This window comes from Limanda limanda, chromosome 10 (assembly GCF_963576545.1).
Source record: "Limanda limanda chromosome 10, fLimLim1.1, whole genome shotgun sequence".
In the NCBI taxonomy this organism is placed as follows: domain Eukaryota; kingdom Metazoa; phylum Chordata; class Actinopteri; order Pleuronectiformes; family Pleuronectidae; genus Limanda; species Limanda limanda.
Window position 1 is genome coordinate 9,277,256 of NC_083645.1, and position 21,194 is coordinate 9,298,449.

A 21,194-nucleotide genomic window follows, 5' to 3' on the forward strand; every position below is an offset into this window, starting at 1 on the left:
TGTCATGAGGCTGAAAGCTTAAGAAAAGACTAGTTAACCTTTACAGCTGATCCCCCTGAGACAAAGGAGAAAAAAAAAAACACAGAGCCAAGCAAAACAGCTCCAGGAGAAGGTGGACAGCACACACACACACGCACACACACACACGCACACACACACACACACACACACACACACACACACACACACACACACACGCGCACGCACACACACACACGCACACGCACACGCACACGCACACCCACACACACACACACCCACACACACACGACCCTTACAGTAGGCTTCAGAATTTCAGAATTGACTTTAGAGAAGCTGTTCGACACGAAGCGAGAGGTGGTTACCAGACTCTCACCACCTCCCCTCCTCCACAACTCTCGCTCTTTTCCCTCAGCGAGAAGCCTTGTTGTCTCCATGGTCCTTTTCCTGCCTCCTCCATCCCTCCATTCTTGTCAACCCCCACACCCTGCCAGAGTAATTAATCACCTTGTGCTAATGAGCTATTAACTAATGACAGATTGACATGCTTCTGCCCGTGTGCGCATGTATACACATGAGTGTGTGTGTGTGAGTGTCGCCGGAGCCAACCTCAGTGCACTAATGTGATTAATAAGGTTAAGCTCTGATTAGGGATGGATCAAAAGGAGTAAACGCACACGCACCTGTACACACAGAAGCACACATGCATGCGCACAAACACAATGAAATCACACATTTCTTTCATTCACAGGGCAAAGAATCCTGACTACTGTCAACACGCTGTACATCTGATTATATATAAAACTAGGTCACAGAAAAATATATACAATTTCTATACCTTTCACCATATATCCTCATTACACAGACGCTCACTCTGCCTCACATCTCTGGGAAGAAGAGGGAACCTTCAGAGTAATGCACATCAGCACCAATGAAACCTTCAAATCTCTTTTTTGTTGTTTCTTTGATGAAATTTTCAGATGTTTGTCGAAATTTTTCCGCCCATTTTTTTAAGTTGCATTCAAACCCGTGGAGATCAACACAGTGTGCTTTACTCTCGGTTCTTGAGAAACGCACACACACACACACACTGTCCTCCCTTCACCTTCAAGACTGCTTTCAGCACCACGGACAGCTACACAATGGAGCCGCTTTATGAACAAATTTGAAGTGTCCTTAGAACAATGTCCTTGTTTTTTGTGCACAGCGTGAAAGTCTCCTTCTATGAAATAACAATCACACCTTAATGGACTGTGTACCAAACAATTACAGTTTAAAAGAGAGGCACTATATCAAACTGTTACACAAATAGGAAAGTGTTGCATGAGACCGTTAGTTACAGTAGAGGTCCTGGAGTCACTTTAATCAGATGTATTGGAGTCTAAAGCCTCTGCTTTCCAATTCCAAGAGAAATGTAGTTACAGCCAGATCATTTGATACTCCAGAGAATGCTTGCACTACATAATAGGGAGTCTAGCTGCTAACATGTGTGCAAGCGTGCACATGTGTGCAGGCCACCATGAGGGTGTATGTGCACAACCAGTGCATGTTCGGTACTGTATGCACCTCTGTGTGTCTCTGACCCAACAGTCCGTCCCCCCGGAGAAGTTTTGGCGCATACCGAGACTCATTTGCATTCTTGCAGCTCTCTCATTTTTTTTCTGTGGCTTTAGAAGTGAACAGCTGTTTAATGGTCATAGCTCTTCAGAGACAGGACATTGGGAAGCACAGAGGGGGTTAGCCAGGGTTTCTGCACTGCCAGACACACACACACACACTGAGGCACACACCAGGTAAAGCCTGGTTTAGCTATGGTTCTGAGAGAGAGATGTGACCATTTAGCAGATGCTTTCTTTCCCAAAAGTCACTTTGGAGGCTTTTCACTCAGTTGAATTTAACAACAGTGGAAAACAAAGCTGGCCACACATGTCATATAATGTAGCTGCTGTGACAACAAGAAAGAAAAACCCTGCTCAGTATGGCAGAACTATAGTGATGTTGATTTAAAAAGCAGAATATATGTCAACATAACTCACAGCACAAACTCCCGGTATAGCTACATTTTCCAAACAAATAATATCTCCTCTGTATTCCACTGGAATAATTGGAAACATGTATTTTGAGAGGATGGATAGATGGATGGATGGATGGACGGAGCAGTGGAGGGTGTTTCATAAAACCTGATTTAAAAAGCAAAAGAGGGGATTGAGGTTGGATTTTGGGGTTGCAAGGTGGTTGAGTGAGTTCTCTAATTTTTGTGGATCTCTTAAATTCATAAAAGCTATTTGAACCCTGCACGGCAGACTCCCTGATACACATCCAAGCAAAACTGCATCCAGGGGCCTTCATCCCTGCGCTCAGTTTGACTATTTGACTTAAGCAAGCAGCGCAGATGCACACAGATGGGTTTGTAGTTCATGCGATGCCAGAAGAAGGGATTTGGTGAGAGGAAAGAGAAGTGAGAGGTTATCGCCTCGCAGTGGGAGGTGTTGAGAGCCAGCCTGCTGTCTTCTCCTCAGTGGGGGGCTCTCATGTCTTGACCTTTATGTCTCGGAAATTTTTTTTTTGATAAAGTGCATTGTCCAGAGCAGATTAAAGCTGCACATCGAGACACAGGTCACGCATAATATGTCCGATTGATTGATTGATTGACAGTTTAACTGACTCCACAGACCAAATCTGTTTGAACACCAGAGCTATTAATTAACATGTTAACAAAATCTTAAACTATATTTGATCTGAAAAAATAATTTGACAAAAACTTAAAAAATGGTTGATTAAATATGGCTATTTTTGACTTTACAAGTATAACAAATATATTGAGGATGGCTAAACAATACATCATTAAATTGCCAAATTATTATTAGTAATTGATTAAAGGGAACATCTCATGTTAAATTTGTAATAAGATTCATTGAGTTGTATGTAAAGGCACATCTAATCATGATTGAGACATGTGTAATGTGAGCAGACCTTTGGCAAGGACACAGGATAACAATTTGATGAAAAATGAACTTTAAGTGGGCATTTCATGGTGACAGGTGACCCAAAGATTACATTGTAGCCACTGTGTCCGAGTAGAGAGGATCTACAGGACCAATAACTAAGGCACCATTCATTTACACACATACAGTACATATATAAACAGATGGGCCCAGGTTGAAAAATACATTAATTCCTCAAAAAGAAAGTGGAAGGAAAATCTACATCTAAGGAGAATGTGTTTAAATCTGAAATTATGTATACCCAACAACATCCCATATCGAAGTACTAAATCAGTGCAATGATGTAGGGTCCACCCACTTTTCAAATGGAGCTTTCTGAAGTCTCATCTTTCAGGCCGTTTCCTTTCAGACTTAACAATCCCTTCTTCTTTCTCTGTGATTGGCAGCCAGGCCGAGCTGCCACAACCTGGGAGTGTAGACACGGAGAGGCTCAAAAACAAAGTGCCTTTAAAGCCTGACTGATGTCGAACCTGTTGTGTATGTGACACAACATATTAATTTTGCTGCTGTAATTATTATTACAAAACTGGTAGCTTTCAAAAGGCTGTGATAAATGTCACCCTTCTGGTTCTCTTAAACCGGAGTGAAAACCTTTTCTCACTGGCTCAGCATCGCACTTTTTAAAAGATCATGCAATGGCATTCACAAAAGAAAGCTGGCTGCAGATGGACAGGGCCAACAGAGATGTCCATGAATGTAAATGCCACTAATGGAAAAAACGGTTTAATTGATTATAGAAGAATAATCACATGTAATCATTGATTGTGCTTGAACCGGATTAAGAAATGTCTTTAATTAGCAAATGCTCATTTATCCATCAATCACTGGTCATGATGTCGATATAAGAGCACACCTGAACAGGGTCTGAGCCTATGAGTATATATACGTTAATATATTAGTTAATAGCCACCAATAGTGGAGGAATTCTTGACCATCCTCACACATTACTGTATATGCCACTATATAGTATGCATATATTGTATAAAACATTATATCTGGACAGGAGAACTGTGACTATCTCATTCCACAGATACTCCCTTCTTTTTCTTAGTAGTACCAAAGTTCAGGTTATAGATAAAGAACCAACCAACAGCACATTGTAACTACCCAATAGGATGCCAACACCTACATGTACCATAGAGAGTGTCAGCAATTCTAGCCTTTCATGGATGTGCTGTTAGAATGGGTGATGCTGGTTTGAGGGAGATATACTGGGATGATGTGGGAGACATCTGCAGACTTGGGGTTGACAATTGCTCATGTTACTCTGTCAGCGTTGGTATATTGTTTCACCTTCTGGTCTCCTTGATGCATCAAGTCTACATTAAAATCTTCTGCATAAGACATCAGCTGCTGCCTGAGTTCTCCTTTCACCAGCTCACACTGAACTTCCATAACACCAATGAAAAGTAAAAAGAAAAACACAAATACGAAAGACATCAAATGCCAAATCTCAGACATCTGAATGATGATAAGAAGCCAAGAGGGTTTGGAGGAGCGAGATAGGCCGAGATGAGGAAAGAGGGAGGAGAACAGTTCTAACATAGAGACGAAAGACCTCCCAACAGCCCAACATGGTGGGCCTGAAGAGAAGAGGGTAAATGAAAGCCTGGACGAAAGAGAACAGAGAGGCCAAACGACACAAGAGCGAGACGAGGGGAGACTTGGATCAAACAGGAGGATTGATGGGCTTGTAATTTTCCTCTTTTCTGCCTGCTAAAGATGATGAATCCCTCTATGGGGAGTTTAATCAACAAAGAGCATGCACACAAGCCGTGCCGCAACAAACCTGTCACGGGTAAGTAAACAGCACAGTACAAACAGCCACAAAGCCCGTGGTGTGACACGGAAGCGGCTCTACTGTAAATCATCACATTCTCAGCTCCAGGAAAAGTTTTTGTGTCCATTCGTAAAATTTGTGCTCAATAATTCCAGAAAAATTGGAAACTAAGAGACGGAAAATACTCTCCTGTCAGAGAACCTGCATGTGTGTTTTCCAGGAAACAGTGGGCTGATAGCCATCTGGAAAGAGCTTGTGTGTGTGTGTGTGTGTGTGTGTGTGTGTGTGTGTGTGTGTCTGCTCTATATGTTCTACACTTGGCATGAAAGCTGCCTCTTTACCAGACTGAATAGATTACAATGCTTGTGCCACACAGATCAATACACACAAGTTATGGCAAAATTAATTGCTTGTGACAACGCAAAGGAAGACCACGAAACCCGAGTGCGTGTGTGTCTGTGTATCTGTGTGTGTGTATGTTTGTGTGTGTGAGTGAGCTCATTGTCTGAGTGAATTGTGCATTAACTGAAATAGTTATTGTTAGTCAATAAGCAATTTATATGTACGAGGCCAGCAGAACGTATAGTCTATTAATTCATTTATATCAAACACCCTTGAAAATTCTCAATGAAAATGAGGAGAACAGCACATGTAGTAAAAATGGAGAGGTATGGAAGAGAAGGGGGGGGGGGCAAGGGGAAAACACGTGACTTTGGGGTCTTCTGTGACCATGATCGATAGATAGAGAGAGAACAGGGGCTCCCAGACGGAGAAGCTGTAAAAGTAGGATAGCACCTCTCCCTTGACACCTCTCCTCTCCGCACATTTATCTAAGCACAAGTCTCCTCTCCATCTCGTCCCCTCCTCCCCCCCTCTCCCCTTTCACCTACGACTCCCCCTGCTCCAACTGCCTCTCCACTGTTGTTCTCGATTGTTTTCCGACGCATCATCTCCCAGCCTTCCCTCCTCCTCCTCCTCCTCACCTTCCTCCTCTGTGTCCGTTTATTCACCTGCTTACACCCATACAACCGACACAGACAAAAAGACAAAAACCTCTCCCTCCCACTGGGTTTCCTCTTCGCCTGTGAAGGCTTTAAAAATGTGTCCCATACTGATCCCAGATGACACACTTACACAGTGCACTTTGATTTTTTTTTTTTCCTTTATGAAAAACCTATATTTACACCCAGGGACTGCTTACGGAGGCTCATGTCCTTTTATCTCAGCTGCTTTGCCCTGCTTTGCATTCCTGCCGCAGCACAAGTTTCAACACATTCAAGCTAGTGGCCTATGAGGGATTCTAATGGAAGCCGTTCAGGGCTCCACTTATTTTTTCTGTGCGTCTCCGATGCTCAACAAGCCAAACAGCAGTGAGACCACTAAGGCGACAATAGAAAACAGTCCTCTGCCTCTCCGCCCGGAGCTCCTGCCCGAGTCTCACTTCCATTCTTGTTCTGTCCGCCCGATATCTATCACTTTCTCACTCATTAACCACACCCCCCTCGCCATCCCTCCATTCCTCTTCCTCTCTCTGGAGAGGAAAAAACAAACAGCTGTCAGGGTCAGGCTTGCATATGAATTCCAAATGACTTTGAAGGGCACAGGGGCTAAACAACTTTCTCCAGAGGAGGGGCCGGTAGGGAGCACGCGCCCGTGCGTGCACTCAAACAAGCGCACAACACAGCATTGAATAAATAAGGCCCACTCCTCGACCCACACACATACACGCACTTGAGCGCGAATTGGAGCTCCTCTTTGAATCAATACTGCATTTTAAGTCATCCTACAGTCAAGGTGAAGGCATCGTGCATGTGGAATCGGATCTGTGGTCGGTAACATACACAAACATATAGATCATGCATGCGTCTGTGCGAGCGAGTGCACAAATGGCTGAAGCTTGCAGCGATGACAAAACGCTGTAAAGCTCAATAAACAGAAACGCTCTATGCACGGCTTTGCTCTCTTCATCTCACTCTGATTTATTTCACAGGAATAAACTGCGCCGCGAAACTTTACAAAGACACGAGGAGTCAATTTCACCTTCACCGGCTCAACACCCATGGCTCAATTTGCTTCTCTCTCTGGGTCAAGAGGAGTTGATGAATCATTTTTCATCTTATCAATCACATGGGTGTGATGTGCCTCCACCTTGTCTGTATTCTGAGCTCGCTCTCTATCACTGTCGGTTACCGTTCATTCATCATAAATAAGACGGAGCTTTATATTATTCACCGCAGCTCAGCAACGGTTTAATCATTACGTTGCATAACTCTTGATTCTTTTATGACATTTTCTCTCTGACGGAGCTGACATCAGAGTCTAATGTGATCGATCATGAAAAGTTTGACTTCATTAACTGGTCTTTTTGTTTAAAAGAAAAACAAACATGGTCTCTCAAGACGTTTGAAGACCTGAACTCGTCAGCATGCAGCGGATGATTCTCCGCTCAGACGCTCTCACAACCACACAGACATTTCTGGAGTGTTCGGTTGAGAGGAGCAGCAGCAGGCAGGCGCAGGACATAATGTATAAATGAGATCACATGTTTCGTTTTCAGAACATCAACACCGTCTCTTAAGCAAAAGCTCTTTTGACATCTTCATCACTGTCTTCTACACGTGTGGCAGCACTTTCCCCTCCGGAGATATTTGCCTTCTTTGATGGTGGAAAGTGGTGATGGATCGTGATCGTGGACTATGGTTACATAGTCTGCTTGATATATACAATGTGCCTACTCACATATTCTACCATTACTGCCAATAACTCCTCCACTTCAATGGTCATTGCTGCTCCCTTCATTTCTATCAGACATTTCTTATGTATAATAACATTGACATACCTTTCTTTTAATCTACAAACGCTTTATTCTTGTCAATGTTGTAAACACAAAGTAATTGTGTTTCTGTGATCAGCTATACACAGCATCTTCTGCACTTCTGTCCTTCTTAGGAGAGGGATCCCTCACATGTTGCTCTCTGTGAGGTTTCTACATTTCTTCCTCCTGTTAATAAGGTTTTTCGGTCGTCTTTACTTGCGCTAGTTTGGGGTTAAGGACGGATCTAGCACTTTGTGAAGCCCTATGAGACCAATTGGGATTTGTGAATATGGGCTATACAAATACTATTTTATTGATTGCTGTGTTCACACTAGATGCTACACGGGAAAAAAATCTAATAGAGCCAAGCAGTAAATATTCAAAATGCCGTTACATGTATATCGGAGAAGACAGCGCCAGGGAATTTCAGCCTTTTCAGGAGCTGTGTGTAAATGACTCAGGTCGGTGCCAGGACCTGAGTACGGTGAGTTTCATTCTCAGCACTGATTGGCTTTCCTTACACCACATTTCACAAAATGTTTGTTAAAATTGAGCCATAGAAGCAAATTCGTGCCATTCGGGTCAGATGTGGCAAGAGATTCGTTATTTGGACATTTGCATCAAAGACTGCGTTTTCAAAAACAAGCCCTCCGGAGAATGTCAGGAGATTATCTGGAGTTCAGTGCATGAGTAAAAGCAGGTTTATTTCACTTTACACCTGATTTAGTATAATTTGTTCAGGATCCACTAGATAAATGGCACGCGTTGTGTTTTAGCTCTTTAGTACAAACAACCCAAGATGAATACACATGGCTGCATGGATTGATAGGTAACCTGATTATTGGACCGCTCTGCTGATTGCTGTCGTAAATTGTTGTAAAGAGCTCGAGGAGGAAAAACGCTATTCTGACGTGATAACTAACAACCAGACATGTCGGGCATACAAAACAGGTCCCTTGTATTTCTGGGTTTTGGTTCTCCTTTCACATTCCAATCAATCAATTTCCTCACATTCACATATCAATGCATGCACATGTTGCCACGGTTACCAAAGGATCTAGCATAAATGATGGGTGGCTTACACAAATGGCTTCCTTGACATTTTTCATGAATATAAGCAGATGAATGGAATGTAAACAGGTAAAAGGTGAGATATGAAAGAAGCCGGTGTAAAGTGTTTGGCCTCCACAGGAGAGCTTTAGTGTTCCTTGGTATAGAAAATACTCTCAAAGTCTCTGACACTCTCTCAGAGGGTTGAAAACTGTTCGCCGAGGAGATATTCCCTCATTTGGAGTTTTGGTTCTGGCAGTGGAGCGATGTTTGCACAAAATTTACCATAAATATTCACTCAGGGTAATCTGGTTAGATATAATATTATAATGCAGTGACCCCCTAATGCCCTACATACATAGATCTATATATACTCTATTATTCTACTCATTTATTCCAGTTTTTCCCCATAATCAATCTCCCATAAGAGCCCCTTTGATGTTATATTCTGGAACATATATGCAGCATATAGATACTGCAAGTCGGCCTGTGTCTGTCTGTGCTGGCAGATAAGATCAGGACGCTCGACTGGATTCAGTCTTAAGCAAAAAAAAATTGTTTTGAATCATTTTCAAGCCGCAAAAGGAAATTGTACTTAACGTCTCACAGAGTGGGTTTCAACAGCGGCTGACGAAATTTAATTCAAGACTTTTTAGGGCTCGAGTATATGTCAGTGTGTATGTGCCTGCTCGTCTGTGTGTGTGTGTGTGTGTGTGTGAGCCCTTCCAAGTCTCCAAGTTTTGGCAGCGAGATCAGACGAAATGTGCGTTGTTGTGTTTGTGTGTGTGCGTGACGGTGTGTGTGTGTGTGTGTCAGGGAGAGAGGGAGAGAGAGTAGGCATGAAAGTGAGAGTCTGCTCTGAGACGTTTGATGTAGAAGAACAGCGTCTGCTGTCTGTCAGCCAACTGCCAACCCTCTATCACCATCCCAACACATGGCCTCTGCAAAGTGTGTGCATCTGTGTGCGTATAAGTGTGTTTGTGTGTGTGTGTGTGTGTGTGTGTGTGTGTGTGTGTGTATAAGTGGCCTGATTAGGCAGGGACTTGGCTATGTGACACTGCTACACAGCTAGTTAGACTCACAACGCGCACCTCACTGTGTCACCGAGTAAATGTGTGGGCCTGAGAATGCAAAACAGGATTTTGTTTTTGAGTCACATGACATAGACAAGGCGAGAGACCGAGGGAAGAGGTGAGGGTAAGGGTGTGCGAGTGTGTGAGTGTGTGTGTGTGTGTGTGTGTGTGTGTGTGTGTGTGTGTGTGTGTGTGTGTGTGTGTGTGAGTGTGTGTGTGGGCGTATTGGGAAGGGTGAGTAATCTCTCACTTTTCATACCTCTCATGCTACACCACCAATCTTTGGATGGGTCCTTAACAGACAGAGTCAAGTACACTCATAACTAATTGTTAACTGATGCATGTGTGGCTTAGAGTGTATCTGAACATCTCTAGTGTGTGTGTGTGTGTGTGTTTGTGTGTGCGTGTGTGTGTGTGTGTGGCAAAACATCACAGAGCCTGTTCCAACGTGGCAGATGTTTCAGACGACCCACTCCTGTTTTCTCTGCAACTCCAACTTTGTACAAGTACGATAAATGAGCACCAAAAATTATATAAGAATGAAAAAAACAGAAAGGAGAGAATTGCAGTGAACAAGACAAGGAAAGATGCCGCTTTCTATATTTGGCCTCAGAAAGGCCATGAGATGCTTTTATGATGGTTTTTAGTTGGATGGGGAAAAAGAAAAGCTGAAGAGATGCAGCAGATGTGTGAAGAAGTGAAAGACAGGGGGAACAAACACAATGAAAGAGTGTGGAGAACAAAAGCGGAAATGAGGTCTGCTCAAAAAGTTAAACACTTGTCTTTGACTCACACTCGCACACATGCATGCCTATGCAAACTTAGGCACAAACAAACAAAGTAAAAACAGTGAGAGAGGTGAGAGTGTGAGTGTGTGTGTGTGTGTGTGTGTGTGTGTGCGCGAGAGCTCATGCTGAATACACACTGCGATATTGGCAGAGTAAAAGGCTGAAAGATCAGGTGAATCTACAAAGACACACAGATCCGACTTTTTGCCACACTTCTTGACATTTCCACTCTGATGGGGCCAGATATAGCTTCCCTGCCTCCTCACGGCTCACAGGAACACACACAAACACGCACACTGTGAGAGTGAATAGCTGAGGAACGGGGGAGTTATTCCAGAGGGAGAAAAAGTGAATAGAATATCAGTGGGGAGAAAAACAGCAAATAGCCGAGCGGAGGAAATGTCCTGTGGCAGCAGCACCTCAGGTTGGCTGCACTGATCAGGAAATGCACAAAAGCACTTCACCTCACAAAGAGTTGAAAAAAGCAGGAAGTAAAAGAAGAAAGAGAAAGGGGCTGGAATCCAAAGTAAGAAAAATCTATATCGAGAAAAAACACAAAGGGACTAGAGAGTGAAAATTAAAGCACACTGAATGGATAAGCACAAGCTGTGAGAGTTTGGCAGTTTCTCTTTTCTATTTGTAAATGCTCCCCTGTATTGCCCTTTCTGTTATACTTAGCAATGTCATGCCTCCTCTGTGTCTAAATAGAAAGAGAGAAGCGACAGTGGCGACCGGTCTGCAACTGGTCAATTCATTTTTAATAGGTTCGGAGGGCCGGGTTACATTAATTACAACCAGAGGTGACTGGAGCGCACTGCTATTGATCTGCATGGATGGTTCAGGTGCAGTTGCTGAGGTACTCGGTGAAAAGTTGCCTGCAACTGAGGCACAAGGACAGAACGTGTCAATATAATCAAAACTGACCAGAGTGATTAGTGGTACAGTAAATATTCAACACTTCAGTGTCTGCTAATTATGGTGCTTAATTGTTTTGAGAGCGGAGGTATAAGAGGATACAATGCTCTGAATGGAAAGGCTCTGATGTTAGTAAATGATTCATTAGGGTTAAATATTGAAAGATTAGGAGATGTTTAATATCAGGAGTCAACCGGAAAAACATACTTGCAAATTGATGATTTTGCAGCACACACATTATTTCATAACCTTCCGTTTTGGTCTGTTTAATATGAGTTTAAAATAAATATTAGTATTAGAGAAACTACACAGTAAACTGTTCAAATCTAAGCAGACAACCGAGAACAAAACTCTGTGGAACTGGATCCAACATCTTTATGTAATTTACATAATGTGCAGCAGCCTACCTGCTCTTGTGGGAATTATCCTTTGAGTCTTTAGAGACACAAAGACTCCAAATATGTTATTGATAAACACTCATTAGAATTATTAATTAAAGCAATGTCATGAGACAATATTAAAATAACTATATCCCTTCAAAGTCATGAAGGAATATAGAATAATTTAGTACATCAGAAGGATCCAAAGTGTTACATAATGTATTTATTTGGTGGCATTTGAGTTGTATTATGTAAAATAACAGATTTGGACTAGGCACAATTCAGCTAATTGCTAAATATTGACACTATATAATATCTAAAAATGTAATGGTATGATTGGGATTACTTAAAAAAACTAAATATTACAGTAGTATTATCAGCAGTATAGTGTCTGTGATTACTTGTTTGTATGCAGATGTGTATCATTACATAAATGTGATTTTCTATTGTAATCGAAAATAATATGAAATAAAGAGTCCTGCTCTTTTTCCCATATCCTGATTGATAGGAGGAATCTAATGTTGACTTTCACCTCGTTTCTTCAAGCTATCAAATGTAAAGTGATCCTCTCTTCCGACAGTGAGAGAAAGTTGTCTGCTGCCACTCTCACCCCAGCAGCTCAACCTTCTCAGCCCACAGCAGCACTTCAGCGGTGTGATAATCCTGTAAATGTTGCTGAAACAGATACACAGCCACAGTTTGTTATAATCCAAAGCGGCTCCGGTTGCTTAGCTCACCGATGCATGCGCTCAACTTTTTTACTGGAACTGGTTGCTATTTCTGTAAGAGTGCTTTCGCTTCTGTTTACAAAGACAACGGTTTACAGTGTTTCAACAGACACTGGGCTACACAATAGCTATGCTCTTTTTGTTATTAGTGGAGTATGCCACCAATTTATCATTATAAAGTTCATGTCAGTTTATTAAAATATGCCGTGACTGGCCGTACAGCTGATCCCAGGCATCAACTTGTGACTTATGTATAGTATGCATTGATATTGATTACAGGCACTTGCGTCTGTCTGCTCTAAAATAGATAGTTATGACTTTGCAAAGGGACCCCTGGGGATGGAGGCTGAGGGAGTCCAGGCCGACCCATTGATTAGGTAGAAAGGTGACCGGGGTGTACTATTGATTGTAACTGGTGGAACACGTACACCATTGCATAAAGTGGACTGAGCTTTTAGTGCAACAATTCGGAGAGAGCGAGAGAGGAGTGAGGAAAGACTAACACATTTCTCATAAGCCTATTTGCAGGGTGAAGATAGTAGGACAATGGAAAACCACAACAGCTGATAAAGTTCCAAAACGTCATGTTTCCCTGAGCTTCAGCTGCACTGCCTGTAAAACTGATACTTGGCTTAGCCATGGAAAGGGTTCAGAGAGGGAGATTTGGGGCCAGCTGAGATGCCAGCCTGTCTCCATGCTCGGCTGTGGAGATGGAAGATAAAGTCAGATACTTGTCTGATGATTAGCCAGCTCCGGGTATTAAGTGGCAAAACAAGAGGACTTGCACAATCAGAGGTTAGAGACTCAAATATAGATTTATTCATCTGTTCTCTTTTTCCCATTTGACTCTCTGCAAAACAAAGCCAACCTATTAAAGCAAGTATCGAGTGGGGAAGAAAGGGTTTTAACAGGAATATTGACATCAAAGCTGCTGAGTTTTTCCTGCTGAGCAGTGTGGTTTTAATCGGGGTCTGTATCTTCTCTTGGTATCTATACAGTGAGTGACAAGTGCCGTGCCACTGTGAACAACGACCTCTGACAAACTAGAATATGTTGTTGAGATATTTGCAGTGAAATTATTAATGATGACATCATGTCCCGCCTCTGTGACATCAAGGGCTAACTCAGGTGGCTTTAGACATAAATAAATGAACTCTGACTGTGAGAATAATGACTCATACATTATGAACCGCAAGTACGGGCATATACAATTGAAGCTTGACCCTGTTGGGACCTGGTGGTATGGACAGGGTTTGGATCAAATTATTAAGATTATATATGGTCATGGGTCAGGTTCGGTCAAGTTGGTTAGGTTATCGACTTGATCGTCAAAAGTGTCGGTCTTGGGTCGGGTTCGGATACGAAAAACTGAATGTCTTTTTTTCTCACAAGGTCAAGTCAGGTTTGACAGAAGATCGTGGCCTCAGCCGCACTCTTGTCCTGGTCCGTGCTTTACCAATCGTCACGGTACTGTTTTAACTTCATCACTTACAAAACTGAATAACGTTAAGTGTTCTATGGGCAAATTTCCTGTTAATAGAGACACCCACCGCAGTTCAAGACCCAAAAGTCAACCAGCGTTGCCACATGGCAGAGTTGAGAAGGGTTCCAGTGTGAAGATGGAGCAGAGACGACCTATCGTGCTCGCTTTGATTTCAGTGGGAAATGTTCTTCTCCACTCGACACAAGACACTCTGGACAAATTGGGAAAAGAGGAGCATCATGATCAATGGCTTCCCAATTTACAAGTCAACAGCACTTAAAGAAGAAAAACAGTGCAGGGAATGAACAACTTGCTTATTTGCCAATACAGCGGAGAAAATAACCGTCCAATCAGAGCAATTTATATGAGGCACTCGATGCTCAACATTCCTGCGAGCTTCAGGCTCATGAGCGCCAAGAGAGCGCCCACTACTCTAAATCTTTAAGTTCCTTTAATCACAACCTATAAATGAAATTCTGCAGGTGTGTGCATGTGTGCTATTAAGACCTTGCTGCAGCCCGAGGTGAACTCTCTGCATTTTCCACGAGTATGTATTTATGTGTCAGGCGACCTCTTGACTCTTTCTGTTTCATATATAAACAAATAGTGGCCATCAGAGACTTGCAAGGCTCCACCATGCGAAGCCGCGTGGTGCCCCGCGGCCCCTTGCTCCATTCGATAAGACAGCGTGAAGCAGAAATCAATATGGATTAAAAGTCTGTAAGGAGCGATGCACTGACAACTCCCTACCACGTACAGAATAAAAACATTGCATCTGTTAAGCTGGATTGCCTATTATTCCTCCTTTTAAAGTGGAAATGAGAAATGAAAAATGAAGAGCAGGAGATAAAAAAAACAGCTCTGAACTGAGGGCCATAATGACACAGTCAAAAATGGCCTCATGGGGCATATCCATCAAGGTGCTTAGAGTGCTGCATGGTAGGAGGCCGGAATCAGCACCTCTTTCCACCTGCCACACCTAACCCGATAGTCACACATCAGCACACACAGTCATACACTCACACACACAAGCAGTGACAAGCCTGGTGTAAGACCTCAACCCCCATGGCAGTGGTGGGCTTCCCACAGGGCTCTGCAGGCCACCAGAGATTATCTCAGCACTTGCAGACAGCCACAGAATGTTAATCCTCGGCCATCTCTTCTACTGTACTGTTAAATCTGGATCTTCCTCTCTCATCCGTCACTTTCCACCCTCTTCCTGAAATCCCCACAAATACACCCCCCCCCATACCCAACTTTCCCGGCTTTGTCCCCATTCTATCTGTTTTTAACTCCATCCTCTCCTCCCCTATAAAATCCCCTGATCCCTGGTTCCTACTGGAAAGCGACAATGCCTCAGCCCTGTTTCCCTCTTATCCTCTCTCTCCACTCCCCGGCCCAGCCCTTGCTATCATCCCCGCATTGATCTTCTCGTTCCCAGGAAAACAAAGCACCAATCAGCCTGTCATAATCACTCTGCTGGAGGAGGAAGCGCTGAACACCAAGCACAGCTGCTCCATGTTGATGTAGAGACTAACAGGGCCACAAAGGGTATACAAAGTTTTTTTGTTTTTTTTGATGAACATGTGCTGGATGTGGTCTATTTTTAAAATATATTAAAAATAGGGGGTATGAAGGTTTATTAACTGCACTGTTGATTCCATTCTGCTAATGATGACGCCGATCCTCATTTCTTTTTTATTTGTATACTGGAACAATAAAGTGACAGCTGCTGGAACAGCTCCTTCTAAAAATTACACAAAAACAACCTCTGAATGATATCTGGTCTCCCGCAGCTTCCCTTCCCCATTCACTCTGATTCACTCTCATAAAAATCGCCCTCTACTTCTCACCACAGCTCGTTCTTTTTTTACTACTCGTCCCACAGGGTTTTTCTTGGGGACACTATGGCTGCTAACTTCCATAAAATAAATGCAGTGTGTGATCTGTCAGCAGTCTCCAGACTGTTACCCCGGCCATATTGTGCTTCCTTTTCATGCTAAACACTTTATGTTCCTCACATACCTCAGCATCTTCCCCACAACGGGCAATCTGATCCGATAAAAGTCCCTTTACCATGATGCATTAAGGCCTTACACTAACCACTTAAGCTTTTCCCTTAAATTTTCTCTCAAATAGCTCAAAATTTAAATCGAGGTAGAACAATTTTCTGCAATGTTTTACTTCACAGTCCGGTATCTGCGTGTCTGAGGAGATATTGTGTGAAAAATTGGGTTAATGTTCAAAGGCAACGTGCCATCATTTATCAGTTTGAAACTTTTCAGACTAAACATTTCGAGTTTGTTATGATGGACACGCCACAGGCTCTGCAAGGATGAAAAGGTTAACGTGCATTAATTAATATGAATTTAATTGGCTCGCATTAAAATGCTCAGCACTCCTCTTTTATACACTATTAAACACGTGATTTAAATCCCACACTACACAAGGATTGCAGTAAAAAAAATAACCAAACAGCATTATAAAACCAGGGCCTTTCCAGACAATGTAAGATCAATAAGGCTGTCCATTACAACAGAAGGTTCCCTTTATCATGCATGAAATACCCGTGAAATATCATCTTTTTCATTGTGGTGGGTAGCAAACATGAGCACTGGAAAAAATAAAGAAAATACAAAATACAGACACACTGCTGTTTGTTCACAGGATGAATTTGTTTTTCATTTCATATTGTGAACATGTCTGTCAACACTTCAACTAGGGTGGGACTGTATTCACCAGTTCTGTAGCATGTTTTGTGTATTTCTGGTCCTCGATTCTTCTCTTGCAGCACTCGCTTTATGTATTATGAAACTATTCAACAAACAGAGTAGTTACATGATACAGCGACGTCTGAGAGCAGAATAAAGCATCACAAACACACTACAGATGTTGTTGTTTTTGCTGAATACTCGCTTGCAGTTTCTGATGTGTTTATTGTTGTTGCTCTTTATTTCAGTCTGACAAGTTGCTGTTTGGTAATTTTCCAATAAAAAGAACTGAAGACTGTGCTAATTTCCCTGCATCTTTTTTTGTATCAATGGGCAACGGATACCACGGTGAAACAAGAGAAGCTGTCCACGTTGAGGCTCTGTGATGATGTGCTGCCCCAATGAAATGCAAACACCAGCATGCTAACGTTACTAGTTTATTGAGTTAGCATGCTTACATGTTTTAACTCGTCCATAATGAGTTAAACAAACAAGCTGCCTAATCTCAACAGTATGCTTCAGCTTGTACAGGACAATAAGAAACACACATGCTAGAAGAGGTGGAGGGGCTTCACTATTTGCATTTGGTGAACCCAGTTTTTAAACCAGGTTTACTTGATGTAGCGGTAACTGACCATGTTTTGTACTTTTACTTTTACTATCGAACACTGACACCATTCTGTGTTTCTGACACCTCAGATGACGGATGAGGGAGCAGCCACATGTCCTCTACATTCACTGGTGGGTTGTTTATAATTGTCTGGACGTGTGGCATGGATCCATGTACCTGACCTGGTTGGTAGCTCTGAAATCTGCATTATAATAATCTGTATTTTGCTTAATGTCATTTTTAAAAGATATTACATTAGTTTTAGACATGTACCAGCATCAGGTATGCCTATGAAGTTGCCGGAAAAGGGCAATTTTATTTCCCCAGAAATCACTTGTTTTTTGCCACTTTCAAACCACAGAGCTGCGTAGAAGTGATTTCCAGTAGGGTATATTGTGTATTTTATTTTTTAGACTTATTTGTTAGTTTTCAGTTACTACTGTCAAACGGGATAGTAAAAGTAGTTTTATTGCATTAATTCTCTGTATGTGTTTGTTTTTCATAGGGTTTAACCTGAGGCCATTCAGCAATAATATTAAACATCACTTCCATGCAGAGTATGTAGCAAACAGCTGCTAAAATACATCATTAAAGTTTTAGTTTTTTGCAAAATGCACTAGTAACAGAAAGGTACTTGGTATCAGCCAATATGCAAAGTTCAGTATCGGTATCCGGAGGGGAAAAATTGTAACAGAACATCTCCAGTAATTTGGTTATATTGAATAAATAATTAAAAAATGTAATTTAATTATACATTTCCCTTTATGTTCAGTGCGATTGACAATATTAAAAAATGATATCTCTATCTATGTGCATGATGGACATTACTTTTCACCAGAACAGGGTATTCCTTATTTCAATTTCTATCCATAAGAAATAAATCTCGACAGCCTGTGGCAGCCATGCAGGGAGCCTCTTGATGGAAAGTGAGTGTTTCTGAGGAGCTGGAGACGTTCAAAATGTACCAAAATGATATAATGCTTTAATAATTCGAAAAGGGGAGAAGAATGAGAGATTTTGATTTGTACAGTTGTCAGCCGTTTGCTATTGATAGCCCTGTATCAGTATCAGCAAGGAACCGGCTTTTCAGCTCATTAGATAATTTCCTCGTCTGTGAATCATCTTGAGTTAAATTATTTTCTGGATCAAGTGAGAGGGAACATACGCTGGGTCTCTCACTGAATACTGTACATGCTTCTTTCCCATACATAGATTTTCACTTTCACATATGCATCTACTTTACACATATATGAGAGTGACAATATATAGCTCCTGAAAGGAGAATGTAAGTCTGAGGCCTAGAATATATTATGTACTGTTCGACCCCTCCAGTGTCATACTGATAGCAATTCTTACAAGGAATGTGTCAGAATACAATAAAGGTTAAGATGTTAGACTTCAGTTATTGTGTACTGTATATGCCATATGGCAAATAAATATATTTCAGGACTTTCATTTCCAAGTTGTGAATATTTACCCACCTGGAACCAAGGAGACTGTGCACATCCAATTACTGACGTGTTGCCACAGACAGAAAGTAATAAAATAAGGCATTGAGGGAAATTAAAATCTGTAAATATTAGGTGTGATAACTTTGCCTCATATTAGTAGTTTTAATTCATCCAGAAAAGAAAAGTCTGAAGATGCATATTAACCCTCAGAAATGTGCACGTTATTGTATTAGATCCACTTATCTATTTTCACAAGCATGTAGAGGTCGGAATAAATAATGCGGTATTCAGGCAACTTCTATATTTCTGTATTACTTCATTATCCTACTTCGGTTTGTATGTGTGAGTTCACCCACCTTGAGTGTGTGTCCCTGTAACTGTGACGTACGGCTTCTGTCTACTTATTCAAAACTGTTTCAAGAAGATTAACCACTGCATGTTTCCAAGCAGACAACCGGTGCTCCATTATCTCCTCAGCGTGTTGCTGCCAGGTGCATGAATGTCGTCTTTTCTCTTTGCTCAAAGGCCGCAACCTCGAGTTTTAATTCTAACCCCGTGCATAATATGTACCCAAAAAAATCCTCTCACTCAAAACATCAGGTGTACGGAAAATAACCTTCACCCCCTTAACAAACTCAATAGTTTATTTTCCTTCCTTCACACACACACTCACTCCAACCAATCAGATCCTACTAATGAAAGCTCCGCAGCCCAACAACACAAACATTAACACTTATTCACACTCATAGAGACAAACAATCTCCAATCACAAGTAAATACGGCCGAGTTTTCAATAATGGAAGGAGGGTGGAGCGGGGGGGGGGGGGGCCTTCTGGGAAATTTTCTCTGATCAAGTGCAAAGAGATTAACCAGTTGGACGTGTGCTAATGAAAAGGAGATCACAATGAAAGGAGCTCGTAAATGTAGATGAGCCATGTGAAAAAGAACAATGGCCGTGCCATGTATCAGATGGAACACAAGAGTAATGTACAGCAAGCGGATATTTTTACTGGCCCCCTTTTTTCTCCCCGACGCTAAATCAACTTTCATCATCAGGCCTGCACGAGATAAATTGTTTCCCGTAGAGATGTGAATATCGCAACAATTACAGTATTATGTACAATCATACTTAAAAAAAAAGAGAAGAGAGCGAGCCTTTGAGGGATAATGTTGTCGTCTCTTAGCCAGAGCCCAGTCGGAAGATTATGCATTGTGTGCGACAGCCTCTTTCATAGAAACCGTCGCCTAATAGACAAAACAGTTAATCACGCACATACAAAAGGGCCCAAAAGCACATCAAACACGATCATGTACAGTACAAACAACGCGGCTACAGTCAGACACGACTTACTGATCACAAAGTCTCCAAATGGATCCGCGTCCTCCTCATCATCTAGGTAAACTGGAGGAGAAAGAAATGGAGGAAAGAAAGAAAAAAGCAGGGGAAAAGAAACAAATCAAAAATATAAGATTATGACAAATCAAGATGGGAAGAATGAATGGGTGTAAAGAAAAACTAACAACAGGATGGGAAAAATGACTTTGACTGTAGTAACAAAGATATGATGAAAGAAATAAAAACTGGAAATTTGGACTTCTTCTACCCTCCAATCAAGCACCTTTTTCCCTCCTCATTCTCACTCCCAGCCTTGTACCTCCAGCCTTCATTAGGAGGCAAAGCGCTGACCGTTATGATCACTCATAATTGGCTGGAGAATTCTCAATTTGCTCTCCGTGCTCCTTCTCCCGCTCCCTCCCTTTGTGAGGCAGGTCTGGAGGTGGCATGAGAGGCCATTACGGCTCACTAAATCCCCCATTAGGACGGAAGCACAGTCGTCAGCTAGTTACAAGTCCAATGCCGGCCATATCTCACCGCTCCTGTGACTCCTTTACCTGACAGTAATGCCGTCTGGATGGGTGTGCCCTCGCTGCGAAGGCAACCACTGCGGCCCGCTCACGCCGCCGAGCACACACAATAACACGTCTTATGAACGCCGCACGCCCCTCATCTCGCCCTCTCCATTTATTCACCGTTTATGTTTCCCCCTTCTTCTCCTCTTCTCTCCATCACTCCAGACTCCCTCCCTTTAATGTGAGTTAGCATCCATCTACGGAGATCAATATCCCAGAGCTTTTATTAAACCCTGCTCCTCTGCATCTGTGTGTGCACGCACTTGCCCGCCTGCCTGTGTGTGTGTGTGTTTGTGCGTTAGTGTGTCTTATGTTTTAGTCTTTGCTGCAATATCAGCTCTGGTCCCACCATGTCTTTATTGAGTCGGAGATGCACAACAAAAGCTGTGAATATTTATTTTTCTTATTCATCACTGTGTGCGTGTGCATGACGGCCGCGCTCGCTATTCTGAATACACCAATCTTTATTGATCCCAGCTGCAAAGCATGTTTTCAAATATTCGCCCTTACATACA

The 21,194-nt window shown here is 42.2% G+C and overlaps 1 protein-coding gene across 6 annotated transcripts in view; it reads right to left on the bottom strand.

Moving 5' to 3' along the window:
- The window catches only part of tenm2a (teneurin transmembrane protein 2a), a 162,749-nt gene that overhangs the window by 109,423 nt on the left and 32,132 nt on the right, over window positions 1-21,194 (bottom strand). For 2 of the 6 annotated variants that reach the window (XM_061079820.1, XM_061079823.1), the window contains one exon: window positions 20,120-20,170. The exons of the other annotated variants lie outside the window; for them this stretch is intronic. In XM_061079820.1, coding sequence (XP_060935803.1) covers window positions 20,120-20,170 — 51 coding nt within the window. The remainder of the gene's footprint in view (window positions 1-20,119; window positions 20,171-21,194) is intronic. 6 annotated transcript variants of the gene reach the window in all.